This window comes from Engraulis encrasicolus, chromosome 18, assembly GCF_034702125.1.
Source record: "Engraulis encrasicolus isolate BLACKSEA-1 chromosome 18, IST_EnEncr_1.0, whole genome shotgun sequence".
Lineage (NCBI taxonomy): Eukaryota > Metazoa > Chordata > Actinopteri > Clupeiformes > Engraulidae > Engraulis > Engraulis encrasicolus.
The window spans coordinates 3,561,248-3,578,747 of NC_085874.1; the positions used below are offsets into that span (position 1 = coordinate 3,561,248).

The following is a 17,500-nucleotide window of genomic DNA, read 5'->3' on the forward strand; positions in this document are numbered from 1 at the left end:
TGTGCCCTCATAAGATTGCAAGAATGCTTGGGCATTTGAACACTACAAGTACAGAGCAAAAAGTTACACTGTGCATGTCCCTTTTTGTATGCCTGCTTCCACGTCATCTACACATGAATGTGTTTTACCAATTAAATTCAGAATAAACTTTGCACAGCTGAAATTGTAATTATGCAGGCTATGGGCAATCGCAGAGGGACGGAGACAGTAAATAAGAACATAAGTTAAGATTATTAGCCCGTTGTTTGGTGAATAAATCCTCTCAAAGCGTTTGGTCTTTTTGTGTGAACATTATACACCTGAGATGGACATTTTATGATCATGCTTTTTAGGCATTAGTATAATATAACGATTCAAACTCACTGAAAAAAGGGTCCACAGAGACATAATTGTGGTTCAATGAATCTTTTATTTAGGATATGCAGTAAACAATAAATACATGTCAATCCAGTGTTCTTTGTTTGGTCCTATTTGTGTTTGCCTACAGTATTGTCAAGAGGGCATTCATTATTTAGTGGTTTCTTTCAAATAGAATTTTTTGTCCCACAGAAATTCTTTAAGAAATCCTTCAAAAGGCTCTGACAGATTACCACACAACAATGTTTTTGAAGAAGAGTAACAGATGATCGCAATCAACGGTTTGTTGTTGTTACAAAAGAAGACTACTTCTTACAATATAAGCTTCTGATTTTCAAAAAATCAGTCCAAAGCCTTTCTGCAGCAGAGACCTCTGTTTCATCACAAATACAGGCACATGTCAAAATTCAGATCATTCTAGAATTAGTATTCTGGTACATCAGACAGATGGACCATGTGTGACAGAGCAGTCACCTGTCAAATCTGACGTACAGTAATCTGACAAGTCTCAACCCTGTGGTAATAAAAAAACAAGACCACATCCTTGAACTTATTTATTGCAAGAAACTCACAATCGCCTTTGAAAAATTTGGAACCACAGACACAGTAGTTCTACATACAAAGTGTACAGTCTCAGACAGTTTGCCAGCGCAGCATGATGAAAGCATACCTCAAAAGATTTACACAGGAAAGCAAATCTGAAATTTGCAGATGAACAAAACCCATAAAAAATGACAACATGCAGCACACATTCAAAAGTCTAGTTCTGTGTGTGTGTGTGTGTGTGTGTGTGTGTGTGTGTGTGTGTGTGTGTGTGTGTGTGTGTGTGTGTGTGTGTGTGTGTGTGTGTGTGTGTGTGTGTGTGTGTGTGTGTGTGTGTGTGTGTGTGTGTGTGTGTGTGTGTGAGTGAAAGAGAGAGAGAGAGAGAGAGAGAGAGAGAGAGAGAGAGAGAGAGAGAGAGAGAGGATGAAAAAGACAGTGAAAGAAAAGAGTGCAACTACCAGTCAGTACAAAATGTCTTGCGTGCACTTATGATAGTTATGTGAAACACATGCTGAACCTGCACTAGCAGGTCAGGAAGACTCGATGGAAGAGAGGGGGCTTCGTACCTGAAATCCAGACTGGATTTCCTCTGAGGTGCACATATGCAGGTAAATCAAGAACCCCCCTGAGAAACCCACTCAGCTGTGAACCTTTCCATGAGGCCCGAAACAAGGATGTGTGTGTGTGGGTATGTGAGTGTGTGGAGTGAGTGTGTGTGTGTGTGTGTGTGTGCGTGCGTGTGTGTTTGTAACACTGGTCCCACTTCAGTGTTGCAGCCATGCAGTATCAACAGTTGCTCAGACTATGAATAAATGATCTCACTAATTATTATTACCATTTCTTATGGGTTGGGTGTTGTTTACGTGACTAAAATGTTAATTGTCTAAAAAACATCTGTTAAGCCTGTTCTGTTACACACATTTGTGTGTTTTGCTGTTTTCATAAATTCTAAGCATTCTAAGCAAATGCAAATGAGTCCACAATGCCAAATGCACTTTCCTTTTGTCCTAAGATGCCCTTCTGAATAACGATGTACATAAACTCAGCTTCTCACAGGGGTCTGGACTGCACGTTTTGGCCACTCCAGGACAATACTTTACTCAATGTGTGGTCGTAAAACCACCATAGGGGACACATCATACCAGTGATAAATTGAAGCAAGGTTGCATGCTGTCATTGCTATGACTTTGTTTCATTGGTATCACTGGAGCCAAGGTAGTCTCAGGCCACGACAAGGCAACAGACTCCAGGCCAAGGCCAATTCCAATTCCATGACATTTAAAACTCTAAATTGACTTTGGAGCTATTCAACATCAACTCGGGGAATTGAGAGTCAAAACGTGGCCAGGACATGCCTTCCTGGAAGTTTGAATGTTGTGCAAGCATTCTAAACTATTCAATGCATCTCTGAGATAACATGCAATGTCGATAGACCCTGCATCAGTACCAATCTCTGGAAAGTGATACAAAAATGTAAGTGAAATAAATGTACAATGAGCTGTAAGCCGGTACTTTAAAAATACAATACAACGGTGAAGAGGATCAGCAAGGGTTGGAGGAGTTCATGGGTCACTCTTGTTCCATATGGTAGTGCAGCAGCAAGCATAAAAGTACTGTCCACATCCTTATTATAGTGTTCCTTGCTCTGAGAAGGTACGAAGAGGAGAAGAGAGGAGAGCGGTGATCCATGCTGAGGAGGAGTGTGGAGTGCCGCAGTTCCAAAGCCACGGATTCGTAATCCATACCAAAGATTCAACTCACATTCATCTCCCGTGTTCCCTCCAGAGTGCAGGCACTTGGTCCATACACTACACTAACCATCTTCATCCTACTTGCTCTGAGAAGACACAGAGAGGAGCAGAGGCCCAGGGATTCAAGGATCGTGTCTCCCGACTCCATAGAAAAGCTCTGGGCAACAGAAACTGGGCTGGGTGTGTCCGACCGTGCTGCCTGGCGGCAAGCCCAGCATGGCAAAGGGGGAGCGCAGACAGACAGACAGACAGCAGATTTTGGATGACTGGCAACCGAGGATAACTGGCTAGGGGGGGTTCATCCAGGGGCCTGAGGAAGCAGATGTCCTGAGGAATAGAGATGGGAGGGAAGGAGAGAGGTGGAGGGATGGAGGGATGGAGGGAGAGGAGAGGGAGGGAGGATGGGTGTTTGTGACAAAGACAGAGAGAGGCAGCAGGACAAGGCGCGTTCTCATTGGACAAACACAAGAGGTTGGGGTGAGCGTCTCTTTTTTGGAATTTTCAAATTTGGACATCGTTGTGTAAACATTCCAAACGGATTAATGCAACCCTCCCAGGTTCCGTTTTTTTTCGTTTGCCAATTTCGTTGGCCTCCTCAGATTCAGCTTGTGTTTGTAAAAGCTTACAGTGCACACAAAACAGTTGGAAAGCTATCCAAAACATCTGGCTTTGTTTGCCATTGTCAACGTACCTCAGAGCAGGGGTGACCAGGAGTGCATAAATACTAGCCTGGACCAAATCTGCAAACTGTGTTCCTCTGCTTCTTAAGGAGATGACCTATGATAGTTATGGTCATAGGTATTTAGTATTTATTATAGCCTAAGGACATTTGCAACTTGAATTCCTAAGGACTCTGGCTTGCATGTTAATGCAGATTTGTACTGTATCTGTTGGCAAAGAATACACACGGCCAGTAATGGCTCAGGATGTAAGAAAACAGATGGGTTCTCCATTAGCACAACTGGCTTACACATTAACTCTCCAATAACACATACAAAGAGCCCATCAACAGCTATGGAGGTACAAAAACACACATTAAGGAGCTGTATTTACACAGTGAGATATATCATCTACAAAAAAAAGACAAAGTAATTGCATTAACTGCAGTGCATCTTAAATTTACACCTAGACCTCCTCACTTGTAATATTGTACTGAAGAAGCATAGTGACATCGTTTTGCTGTCAGCTATGTAGAAATATAGGGGCACCCTAGAGATAGGAAGCAAGGAAATGCTGCTCGCAGGCCCGCTTACCTCTCTACTACCCACCCTCCAAGGCCTCTATCAGGAACACTCTCCGGAATCTTCCCCTCGTTCTCTGTCTCCTGAGTGGCTAGTGTGTCCAAGTCTCCATGGGGACATCCTTGTCAATTCCTCAAAAGTTTGGTCAGTCTTAGGAAGTCAGTCAGTCTTTTGAAGGCATAAATACACCGTGGTGGCTTGTTACACAAAAGGGTTTTTTTGGTTTTGGCCGTCAAGTACTTTTTAAAAAAATCACAAACTGCTGAATTCTTCATTGTCAAGTGTTTATCCAGAACAGAGTAGATGGGACGGTATATCCTTAAATCTGTTGTTGCTCGTGTATCCCTGAAAAAAATCCCATGTAGAAAAACAGCGAAATAAAAGAGTGTGCTCCATCAGCGCTCCCTCCGTCGTACAGCAATCTAGTTGTCAATTTCTGTGAGTTTTGCTTTGAAAAACAACATTCCTGACTTATTAAAAGGCCTCTCAAAAGGATGTCCTCTCAACAACCAAACAAACAGTGAAGTCAAGAAAGATCAAAGAGTGAGCTTCAAAATTGCAACAACAAAAATCTGAAAATACTGATATCATTACACAACAAAGGAAATGCTCTTTCTTAAAAAAAAAAGCTTTCTCCTTTGATGGATCTCAACTTTTTCCTCATTTGTTTTCGTCTTTGGGGTCTTTTTGGTGTATTGTTGAAGATGACTATTTGCGCGGAGCCAACTCTGGACTGTCGTCGCACAAGAGGTTGAATAAGACGCCATCTATTTCGTCGTCTTCGAAGCCGTGAAACGTGGAGGCCTCGCTTTCTGACGTGTCAGCGAACACTTCTGGGATGCCACGCACCCTCCTCTTCCTCCTTCCCCTCCTCCTCTCCATCTTCCTCCTCCTCTCTTCCCTCCGTCGCGGCACAAGAGCAGCTGACATGCATGACGGACACATCAGCATCAGTTCAAAAACGCATGTACATGCACGCGTGCGCGCACACACACACACACACAGACACACACACACACACCAGAAATTGTTCTTTATAGGTATACACAGTTTATACCCCAGTTAACCACGGTATCCCAAAATCTCTTTCACACACACACACACACACACACACACACACACACACACACACACACACACACACACACACACACACACACACACACACACACACACACACACGCATGCACGCAGGCAAGCACACGCACGCACACATAATTATGCACAAGGCATACACACGCCTGCCATCAGGTCTTGCACTCATGCATGCAAGCACACACATCCACCCACCCACACCCACCCACCCACACCCACACACACACACACACACACACACACACACACACACACATCCACACCCACACCCACACCCACACACACCCACACACCCACCCACACCCACACACACACACACACACACACACACACACACACACACACACACACACACACACACACACACACACACACACACACACACACAATGCATGCATACACAACTGTGCCTAAGTTCTTCCCTCAGCAGCTGGTAGCACTTAGGAGGAGGTCAAGGAGTCATGGGACAATTTCAGGAGAACGAGACTCAAGACTTTTGAAACGCTTTTTGGTACACTGATAAGCTCAAGTGGACTAGAAGGTACTAAAACTGGCAAAGGACTCATTTGATGAAAGGTAGCGAGGAGATGAAGAACTGAGATGTCTCTTGGGAGACTTCTTGTCTGAGTTGTGGATAAGCCATATAGAGAGGTGTGCACAGAGAACGAGCCTTTTCAAACTTTCACAGCTTTTTTGAGTTGAGAAAAATGAAAGTGAGACAATGGTAAAAATTATCCAGAACATAAAGAAAGGAATACAGGAAAGGTCATAATAAACAAGAAGAAAAGGATGATGATTTCAACTCAAATTGACATTGAACAAATTATACATGTGTTGAATGTGAGATAAAGGAAGAAAAAACTTAACTGTGTTTCTGTGTGTGCACGTGTGTGTGTGTATGTGTGTGTGTGCACGCGCCTGTGTGTGTCAGTTAGCCTGAGCCTGCACATACTGCCGGCAATTCTGCCCAGAATTCTAGTCGAGCGCCTATTGATTGTGCAGTATGTCATCAGAATCGATGATATCATTGATTGAGCCTCTGTCCAGAAATACAGTACACAAAGCCATTTTATAGACGCCCATTTGACACCACCTCTGGGAATTTCCTTTCTATAGGATCTTTGCCAGAACTAGCTTATAAACAAGCATTTGGTGCAGTAGCCAAATAACAATAGACTAAAGCTCCTTCCAATAGGCAATATCTGCTTCTACTGTAGCCTACTCATCTACTCTTTTAATGCTCTCGCCTTTTGCCACATGCCCATACCCAATCGTAACCACTCCACATATGGTCTTCTTTTGGTGCATATAAATGAAAACAACTCTAAGACCACAGAAAGCAAAAAGAAAGATGAGCGAAAAAAAAAGAAAATCTGCAAGTCTCTAAAAGTGGCTGACCATAACCAATTAAACAACCAGTAACAAAGAGTCTATTCAGGGTAGTTTGAGTCCATTGCATTCTTCAGCCATATAATGTGAAAGAGGCATAGGAGGTGGTTTCCACTGGGTGCCCATATCCATGTAAAAAACCTGCTTTATATCTGCACTCTCTCTCTGGCCAATCCTAATAGTTTCTGGGCAGTAACAATACTGTAATTTATCTGTTGTTGACAGCTACAATAAGACCAAGTGAGGTTTATGTTGCAAGCTCAAGAAAGAATACTGTTATCGACAACATAAACCAAAACACGACGTCTCAAGCAATATCTCACAACACTGCAGCTGTGATTCCTCCCACTATTTAAGGCCAAGCTGTAAGGTAAACGCATATTAAAGGAAAATCCATTCCTATGCTGTATGCCTCTTCCATGCCCTGTACATTTTCTGTTCTATTCCCATAGAGCTCACTGCCGTACCCTGCTACTGCTCAAAGAAGATGACTGTAAAACAAAATCAAGAAAGGCAATGCAATGCATATAACACATTCACAAAATATAGAGAGATGACATGGAAGGAAAAGCAAACAAAAAAGACGTTCAATGCTATAGACACTTGTTCCAATACAGCATGTGCACGCAAACACACACACACACACGCACGCGCACGCACGCACGCACGCACGCACGCACGCACGCACGCACGCACGCACGCACGCACGCACGCACGCACACACACACACACACACACACACACACACACACACACGCACATACACTCAGGCCTTCACTTTGCACCCAACTCAATAGTGCTGAGAGTATTGACATTTTTAGCATTGATTTGGTTTTGTCATGTGTCATGGGAGTTTGGAAGACAACAACTAACCCAAGATGGGTGACTTCGTAACACTCTGAGGCACATGTATGCATGTAAACCATTTTCCTGTAGTCAAGTGAATGTGTTTTGTGCCACAGAATGCCCTCTCCTTTTCACAATTGATTGATCCTGATTGTCTGCTTTTAGTTAGATCAGATCTTTTCTTGAGTATACATGGAATAGGAAATCACTACTTAACTGGATCTTTTCCACATTTTTGCATTTATCCAGCTTGCCTGATGCTTTGAGACCAGTACTTTAATGCGGAAAAAAATCTGTCAACATTTCACCACCCGCGTTTTAAAAGCCCTTTCACGCGTAAACACTTTGAATGCCCAGCACCACCAGAGGCTTGTTTCCCTTTATGGGCTAGAATTACCGTATGGACCCCCTAAAAGGCTGAGCAATTCTACATGTTGCCTGATTTGATCCTGAGTAACTATCCAAGTGGCTACACTGTAAAACATTGCAGTTAAACATAAAAAGGTAAAACTTAAGTTGCCCTGATGCTTTAGGTTTGTAAGGTAACTCAACTCGCAGCTTAATTCAAGCCGCTTTCTCAAGTTGAGTTAACATACAAACTTGAAGCAGCAGGACAACTCACTTTTTTACATTTAACTGGCTGCAATGCCTTACAGTGTACAGTCACGGAGAACAAAAAACACGCTCAGAGAGGCCAAGGGTCATCAGAAGGTTACTCACCGGAGCGTCCGCAGTCTGAGCAGGACACCAGCTCCTCCGCCTGGCCCGTCTTGCGGTTGGAGCCCGAGTCACCCAGGCAGAAGTCACAGTAGTCATTGGGGATGATGTTACCGTCAGGGCCCTTCTGAGCTGCAGGTAGGAAAACAATGTTGTGACTGTCAGGAATGATTAGGTTGTCAAGGTAGGAGACAAGTTAGACACTACACTAAGACCTCCAGTCCACATGAGGGCGCTGCTTGATCTTTGTGTCTCAGTGCTTACAAAAGGGCTTACGAAGAGGTCACGTTGAACGCCTGCTCCCACGAAACAGTTGGCTTAAACGGAATCTGTGGTTAACGCGAAGCTGACCGAAGTCGGGCTTCAGGATTTCGGGACTATTGTGGCTCATTGGATGGTACGATTTTACTATTTTGTTTGTTTCGAGGATTTTTTCCCCAACACTATATGTTTGGGGGAGAGCCCGTAGACGAAAGGCTTGGCGGACCGTGCTCGCCCGCAATGTGACCCCACTCACCAAGACTCTGGGACAAAGGTAAGTGGTGTATGAAACATCTCCACCCAACATTAGTTATCTCACACTTCAACGACTACATTATTGCGCACTTTGAGCCAGGGGGTTAGGGGGGGCTGGGTCGAAATCGTGCCAGGGTCGAAATCGCGCCACCACAGTTGGTCCTGGTCCCTGGCGGTTCCACTTACGTTTGTGGTTGTCGGGCCGCTGGACAGGGGGCGATGGGGGTGCCTCTGGGGGCTCCCGCTCCTCCTCCCCCTCCTCCTCTGCCAGGTGGGTGTGGGTGTAGTGGTAGCTCAGGCCGGGCCGGTTCTTGTAGCGCTTCCCACAGACTGCACGAGCGAAGATGAGGGAGAGAGAGAGAGGACATGATATGAGAATAGAGGAGCACTGGCTAGTTATATTACATTAGATCATATTACATTACATTGTACTTAGCAGATAGATTCTTTTGTTCAGAGTGACTTATAGCAAAATATATCAGTAAGCTACATACTGTATACAGGTATGTATGAGGTACATAGAGTAAAAGAAACACTTAAAATAGTTAGCACAATAAAGGTACATAGTAGTGTGGGTAAGGGGAGGTTACTTTTGTTATAAAAAAGTTCACCTCTGCTTACTAACACTTTTCTGTACCCTAACACACGCACGCACACGCACACGCACACACACACACACACACACACACACACACACACCTGCCAACTTCACCCATTACTCCCAGGTTGCGATTGCAATTTTGAAAGCTTAAAGCATCTTTTAAAAATGAATAATAAAATAATCAATGCGTTTGATTAGCACTGCTGATAATTCCCAGATTTTTCCCACTCTGATGTTGGCAGATATGTATACACAGCTCAAAAATAATCCATTCCCCCATTTCTATCTCGTTTTACTTCAACCAAAAATGTGTTTGCCCAGAATGTTTTTAGTCAAACAAGGTCTTTTTGTTTTCTCCATTTAAAGCTGTCTTGGATTCAGTGGTGGCTGATTTGCTGTGCAGCAATCAAAGGCAGGATGGGTCGCCATGACAAACAAATAATAGGTCCAGCATGTAGCCTGTCCAAGACTGCTACCATACATATCTATGTGTATTTATTTAGGCTGTCTGGGTTTTGTGGTGAAGTGGCCTTGCAATGGAGAAGCACAGACATTCTGGGCAAAAGCATTTGTTGGCGGGTTTGGCTTTCAAACATGAATAGAAAGAATTGTTTACATCATGCAGGCCATTTGTTTTTGTCTGTGAACAATTAGGAGGAGCGAGAGACAGAGAACAGGGAGAACATTGCAGGTTACACATGTAGTAGTGGCCTTTCGCTGTTGGGGCTTTTTTTCACAAGTCAGGCCTCTATTCATTCATTTGACATCATTATATCTGGTCTATATTACATCCTTTGCACCAAGGTGCTATCTATTATACAGTCACAACTTCACTTCATCAACAGGGGTATTCATCACACCTGCGCCAGAGAGAGTAGAGAGAGAGAGGCCCATTGGCCCATTGTTTCCGGGTTCTATTATTGCAAGGGGGAGGTGGGTGAAATCCCCCTTTAGGCAGACCGGAACCTGGTCACGTTAGGTGCCCATAGCAACCTATTACGATGGCATATCTCTATATACTTAAAGAATCTCTGCCTGCGCATTGGGCACTGAGCTACGTGATTCTATGCATTGTGATATGCATACATGACGCACACATACACACACACACACTGCTGTGCTTGTTTGAACTTTCGAGTATTTGAGTATCTAAATGCAGATTTGCAACAGCCACTGTATGGCTGCTTGATCTTGAAGAAGGGACATTCCAAAGGCAATCGTTTATGCACAGCACACAAACAGGTTAGGACGTTAAGAAGAGGATGACGTCATATACCACATGCATATATACAGCATGGCCCCCTGCTTTATTCTATATTTTATTGTAAACAGAGGTCTACATGATGCAACTTGATATTTAGCTCACAGCTGAAGTATAGAAGCCCCAACAGTTCATCAGTCCACACTACAGCAGAAGCCACAGAGTATTGCATTATTACAGGCAAAGCACTGCGCTCGGAAATCAGCCAAGCTTGGGATCAGCTTTCTACATTTCAAAGCAAAGCACAAAATCATGTAAGAAGCATGCACATATCATATCAAAGAGGCTGGAAAGCAAAAAAGGGCAAAGGATTAGGCAAAAGAGGACAATCATGGGAAGAATAAAAGCTCATAATATGATTATTTTGGTCAGATCAGTACAGGAGAGCAGAGGAGAGCAGAGCAGCTAAGTGGAAGGTAGTAGGGCTGCACGATATCAGAAAAAAATTCAATACTCAATAACAGGATGCAATACCTCGATAACGATATTGAAACGATATTTATAAATATAGCCGAGTGTTTTTCTTGTCACTAATTTGTCGGTCTGTGTGGGCTTTGGTCATGGCGGGCTTTTTGCGCATTTGTTGACATTCAGCAAGTGATTGGACTGCACAGAAATGTTTTACATGTCCGCGATAATTAAGTCATTTTCGTGATACACATATGCGACACTCTTGATATCGCAATTTCGATACATTTTCGATATATTGTGCAGCCCTAGAAGGTAGCAAGTTCAACATGTCCAGGCAAAAAAGCAGACAAGGGTGACAAGTCCAGGTACCTGAGTCGGCAGATTTTGAGTTATGCTTTTGTTTGTATCTGTCTGGAACAGAGGAGACACAGCAAAAATAAAGGAGAAAAGAACAAAAAAAGGGAAGACGAAAGGAAGAAAAAGGGGAAAAAACAATAAGAGTGAGTTTACTGTCAAACAGGCTGATTACACGAGAAGTCCAAATCGTCCTGCCATTTTTTTCTCCCCCTTCAGCTCGCATGCTCCCACAAACTCTGAAAAACCACAGTCACAGACACAAGAAGAGGGGCCATGCCAAAAAGGATAAAGAAGGGGCAGCCATATATAGGAGGGGCAGCCATGAACCAGTACAGTATGTTAGGTCTCGGGGAGGCACGGCAAAAAAAAGAGTCGTCTCAAATGTCTCGTGGCATGGTGTTTTGCACTGAGTCACTTCTCTGAGTCGCATTCCTGAAGGACAAAACAACGTTGTTAATCAATAGGCATGTGTTTTCATTTAGCTCCCTGTGGGTTGAATGTAATGTATCGTTGGGAATGCGAGGACTAAAAACACTGACTGCTATATTGTCTTCGCATTTGGCCCTTTCTTTGGTGGGAAAATGCAGTTTTTAATTCGTACAGCCTGTCTGTTTTCTATCGCTCTGTGCATTTTTCTTTCCAGAATTCATGCAGTCCATTCACAAATGTTACATTTTTATGAATACTAACCACCACCATTACATTCTAAGTATTCATTATGACTGAGACAATTCCTTTGGTGGAAAAAATGCAGTTTTTAATTACAGTCTGTGTCTGTTTTCTTTCACTCTGTACATTTACATTTACCTTTCTGGGACTTTCTCTTAAAAAGAAGTGAAACCTTTCTCATTGTATACTGTATATAAGTATGTAATAGATACGTGTTCTCCTGTGAAAAGCATGATAACTATGATAGCATCCATTTAGTTGTTACTGAAGTTCTGTGTATTATCTGAATGGTCATCATGGAGAAATGTCTTAAGAAAGGGAAATACATGGTGGTCGCCAAAGGTCTGATAAAGTAGCACATCGACAAGTAGTGTATCTCTGCCCCCATAATAACTCAGTCACTCAAATGCTCTAGGTTAATGCACATTTTGCTACATGTACTTGCCTCTTGATTTGTATTGCCACTATCTCCACTATACGTAGGAATTTCCAATATCGCTTTTTCTACCACTTTTCTCTAAATAAGGCCCTGATCATACCACTACTAGAGAGCAATGTGATGATGAAGATAATAAAGAAATAATAAGGATCACAATGATCAAAGATATTACAGCATAATATTTCTCTTACTGTCGCAGACGTAAGGCTTGTCCTGATCATCCACAGCCGCGGCGTCCGCCTTCTTACGTCCAGACCCCCGGCTCTGACACACACACACACACACACACACACACACACACACACACACACACACACACACACACACACACACACACACACAGAGAGAGAGAGAGAGAGAGAGAGAGAGAGAGAGAGAGAGAGAGGATGAGGTTATTCAAGTTTAGAGGTTTTGGAAGTTTTAAAAGTTTTTATGTTTCATCTATTGACTATTGGTGTGCATATCTGTGTGTGTGTGTGTGTGTGTGTGTGTGTGTGTGTGTGTGTGTGTGTGTGTGTGTGTGTGTGTGTGTGTGTGTGTGTGTGTGTGTGTGTGTGTGTGTGTGTGTGTGTGTGTGTGTGTATGTGTGTGTGTGTGTGTGGTTTGTGTGCATGAGTTTGCGCATGCTTTGAAGTGTAAACTCACTCGGCCTTTATTCCGATGCTTCCTCTTTGGGGTGTCCACTTCAAAGTCGTCATCGTCATGGAAACCGTCCCCATTTTCGTCTGCCTCAAGAACCCTCTGGACAACAAGGGAGGTGTGGCAACCGACAGGGGACACACAGAATAGAAATAAGGCCACTCTCCTGCACTCAATTGCTCAAGGTCAAAGTAAGAAGCGATACAGGTAAATCTTAGCAGGACGATGGCTACAGGACTACTTGAAGAGCTTGAAGATAGGAGCAGCCATTTGGTTTCGGTTTTATAGTAACCTTTATTTGACTGAGCAATATAATGAACATTTTGTGTTGTTGAAGACTGCCCCGGTACTTAATTCAGTGTACGTTGCTCTGAATTACCCTGCAGAGTCAGCATTTCTTGCTTTTGCGCACCGACCTTCCTTCGACCTTACTCCGTAAATGACTGATCCCTGATCTATCCATTGTAGTGTAATGCAGCATCTCCAGCAGTGGCATCACCTCTTTGGGCCTTGCTATCCACTATAGACATATGAATGATACAATATTAAAACTATATTGTCATATAAATCTAGTTAACACTGTAATAATAAAACTGCTGCAATATTATGTAGATCAGAGTTGTATAACGTAGAAGTAGAAGTACTCTTACAGATGTAATTACAACACTACTGGTGTGATGGTATGTTACATGGTTTTTCAACTACGTAATGTCACACTACTAGTGTTGTTATTACATCTATAAGAGTACTTCTACTTCTACTTCATACATTTTTTTTAAAATGTTCTTTTTATTAGAATATATAATAGGACAGTGGAAGATTTGACAGGAAATGAGTGGGGACTCTGGGGAGAGAGAGACATGGGGAAGGTTCAGCCAATCGAACCCGGTCGCCGGCGTAGCAACCTAGTACTCTACCGTTACAGCCTCGGTAGGGCCAACTTCATATAACCAGAGATTCTTTAAGTATAGAGATATGCCAACATAATAGGTTTCTATGAGCACCTAACGCGACCAGGTTCTGGTCTGCCTAAAGGGCCGTGTCATAATGCTCCTACAATGAATAGAACAGTCCTCAGGTCTGCCTAGGTCTGCCTAAGGGGGGCCATAATAGAACCAGGAAATAATGGGCCAATGGAACCTCTCTCTCTACTCTCTCTGATATAACTGTGGTGTGGAGTGCAGCTAGAGCTGACCTGTATCTCCAGTAGCGTCTCCTCCTCTTTGGCGGCGGCGCTCCTCTTGTCCAGTAGCCCCTCCCCCCTCAGCAGCGCCTCCAGGGCCGTCGCCTCCGACTGGGGAGCCTCCTTCTTCATCAGCTCAGCCTCTGTTGTACACACACACACACACACACGCACGCACGCACACACATACACACACGCATGCACACACGCACGCACACACGTGGAAACATGTGTATACACACACACACACACACATACACGCACACACACACACGTGTGCAAACACGTGCATACACACGCAGACACACACACACGCGCAGATACACACACACACACACACACACACACACACACACACACACACACACACACACACACAACACACACACAACACACACACAACACACACACACAGAAAAACAGAACACAAATGGCATTTTAATTAGCTTAAATTCACAAGCACAGGCGGAATTAGCCTTGAACAAATCAGAAAGAGGGACAACAAGAGAAAGACAAAGGCGATGGGAGGAGAAGAAAGAGGGAAGGAGAGGGAATCGATGAAGAGATACGCACAAAATCAGAAAGGAAGATATTTAAAAACAAGCTAAGGTGTCCACAACCCTTAACACCCATCACTGCCAATAAAACGCAATGAGCATGAATGGCAAACACTGTTAGTTGACCATTACAACATCAAAAAGATAGCGCTTCAAACTCAAAAGTAACTGCAGTATGTAAGGAGCAAAACCATGTCAACCACATCCTCTGTTGTGCACTACGTGGTCAACTAGTGAGTAGTTCAAATACAACCATGGTGTTTATGATGACATTCATCAACAGACACAAGGGGGGATGTTTCTGCTTTTGAGTGTTTATCCGTTCACTACATAAAAAGGAGGGAGCGAGAAACAAAAGGACATGCAGTAAGTCGCGCCCTATTCATTGCACTAGTGAATAAGCAAACGTGTCAGTGTGATCATGCTGTTTACAATGACATTCAACGATAAACACAAGCGCATGACATCTGTTACATTGTCCCCTCATTTACTAGCCAAGGTCACCTCAATAAGTTAACTGAGTAGGGAACAAAAGACCATCACCCATACCATATCTAGTACCCTACATGCGACACAGCACTCCACAGCACACAAGTGTTCACTGCACACTGTACACAACGAAATTGCATTTATGCCTCAACCGTGCAAAGGGGCAGCCCCCGATGGCGCCCAAAAGGGAGCAGTGCGGCGGGTTAAAGCACTGGTTAAAGTAACTGGTTAATTACTCCCCCCACCAACCTGGCGGGTCGGAAGTCGAACCTTTGGACTACAAGTCTGACGCCCTAACCGCTTACCCATAGTAAAGACCATAACCCACACCATATCTAGTGCCCTACATGTATTATTAAAACCATAACCCACACCATATCTGGTACACGACATGTGCTATATGCAGTGAAAGAGTCATCATACAGGGTTCTGTGGAACACTGCGTTAAGCCTTCCATAGCCCCATGCAGACCCAGGTTCGAGTCTGGCCAGGGTCGTTACCTGCCCATTTCTCTGACGGTCTTATCACAATGAAGGCACTAAAAACAGAAAATAGAAAATAAAAAAGAATGTGTGCATATTCAGGTGAGGGGCCGTGTGTGTTTGGGCATTTGTGATTCATCGTCTGTAGCTATAGCACCTCCTCCTTCTGATGACCCAGGAAGCTCAGCTGAGGATCAATAATTACAGCACGTACACACCTGCTACTGTCAGACACGACAGGGGAACTGTGTGTGTGTGTGTGTGTGTGTGTGTGTGTGTGTGTGTGTGTGTGTGTGTGTGTGTGTGTGTGTGTGTGTGTGTGTGTGTGTGTGTGTGTGTGTGTGTGTGTGTGTGTGTGTGTGTGTGTGTGTGTGTGTGTGGTGTGTGGTGTGTGTGACTTTGTCCGTTGTTTGTACTGCCAGAGAGGACAGTGGAATTGTGTGTGTGACTCTGTGTGTTTGTGTGTGTGTGTGTGTGTGTGTGTGTGTGTGTGTGTGTGTGTGTGTGTGTGTGTGTGTGTGTGTGTGTGTGTGTGTGTGTGTGTGTGTGTGTGTGTGTTTACGTTGTGTGTGCTTTGTGTGTATGGTGAGTCTACAACAGTCTGAGAGCTGGAGGGCAATACATATAGACCTATAGCAAACTGAGCACAGACCACCCACCCTCCTACTGCACACGAGCGAGATGCTTCTAATAGCGCTGTAGCCCAGATCGCCCAGTACAGGCCAATCTCGAACCCGCAACCTTGTAACAAACACCATTATGAAAAGTAGACATGCTATCATGTCATCATGTCAGGCATGCTATCAAATGAGCGCAACATGATCTCCAAAAATTCTGTGCTCCTAGACACAGATTTTAAGGGCACAAAATCCGTGTCCAGGAGCACGGATTTTACCAAAATTCCGTGCTCCTGGACACGGAATTGTTTTCCGTGCTCCTGGACACAGAATTGTTTTCCGTGATGGACACAGAGAAGTGCTCTCTCTATAGGCTACTCCCACAGCTCTATGTTTCCACAGTCTTGTGTTTTCTCAGGATTTTTCTAATTTAAAATATTTTTTCTCAAAAAAAAAAAAATCCTACTGACAGGTTAGGGTTAGGGATTGTTTTGGTCTGGGCACAGCTAGTTTTCTTTCATTCATTATATGAATTTGATAGCCTAGCAACCAACTGGAAAAAGTATTTCTCAAAAATATGTCTTTAATGACAGGTTAAGGTTAGGGAATGTTTTGGTCAGGGCACAACTTAAATTGCTATAGCATTATTTTGTTTAGGATTAACATTTGGCATGTATTTTCTAATGATAGAGTTACACAGTGCTGTGGTAATAGCCTATAGAAAGCACTTCCGTGTGCCCATCACGGAAAATCATTCCGTGTCCAGGGGCACGGAAAACAATTCCGTGTCCAGGAGCACGGAATTTTGGCAAAATCCGTGCTCCTGGACACGGATTTCGTGTCCTTAACATCCGTGTCCAGGAGCACGGAATTTTTGGAGATCAGGCTGAATGAGCGCAAAGTGAGCCTAGCTGTTAACGGCGCTTGTGTGAGGTGTTGGAGGGTGCATGTGAGTCTGTGTGTGTGGGGGTGTGTGTAGTGTGTGTATGTGTTGAGGGAAAGTAGGGGTGAAAATCTGTTTCACATTCAACTGCTTGGCTTTTCAGAGTGGCTGTGTTTTTTTCTGTGTGAGTGTTTGTGTGTACGTACGTGTGTGTGTATGTGTGTGTGCACGTGCACATTTAGGGCATGGCATGGATGGTGTTCTGTGCTTTCTCTCGTCCAGATTAGCACTAAACAATGACATGTGCGTGTATTCCTATTTGTTTATGCACACACAGATCATGGGGTGTGTATTTATGTGTGTGTGTGTGTGTGTGTGTGCGTGTGTGCGTGTGTGTGTTTGTTTGAACTGCGTTTCAGCAGCCTGTCGGCATGTGTGTTTGTGTGTGAACGTGTTG

The 17,500-nt window shown here is 43.8% G+C and overlaps 1 protein-coding gene across 3 annotated transcripts in view; it reads right to left on the bottom strand.

Moving 5' to 3' along the window:
- The window catches only part of dpf3 (double PHD fingers 3), a 45,598-nt gene that overhangs the window by 3,007 nt on the left and 25,091 nt on the right, over positions 1-17,500 (bottom strand). The window contains exons 4-10 of one of the 3 annotated variants that reach the window (XM_063222818.1): positions 14,028-14,158; positions 12,839-12,934; positions 12,385-12,457; positions 11,098-11,139; positions 8,642-8,785; positions 7,943-8,071; positions 1,403-2,978 (exon numbers count right to left, since the gene is read on the bottom strand). In XM_063222818.1, the coding sequence (XP_063078888.1) occupies positions 2,950-2,978; positions 7,943-8,071; positions 8,642-8,785; positions 11,098-11,139; positions 12,385-12,457; positions 12,839-12,934; positions 14,028-14,158 (644 nt within the window). In that variant the 3' untranslated portion in view covers positions 1,403-2,949. Of the gene's footprint in view, positions 1-1,402; positions 2,979-7,942; positions 8,072-8,641; positions 8,786-11,097; positions 11,140-12,384; positions 12,458-12,838; positions 12,935-14,027; positions 14,159-17,500 lie in introns of those variants that run through there. The other 2 variants (XM_063222816.1, XM_063222817.1) reach the window with 2 other exon arrangements.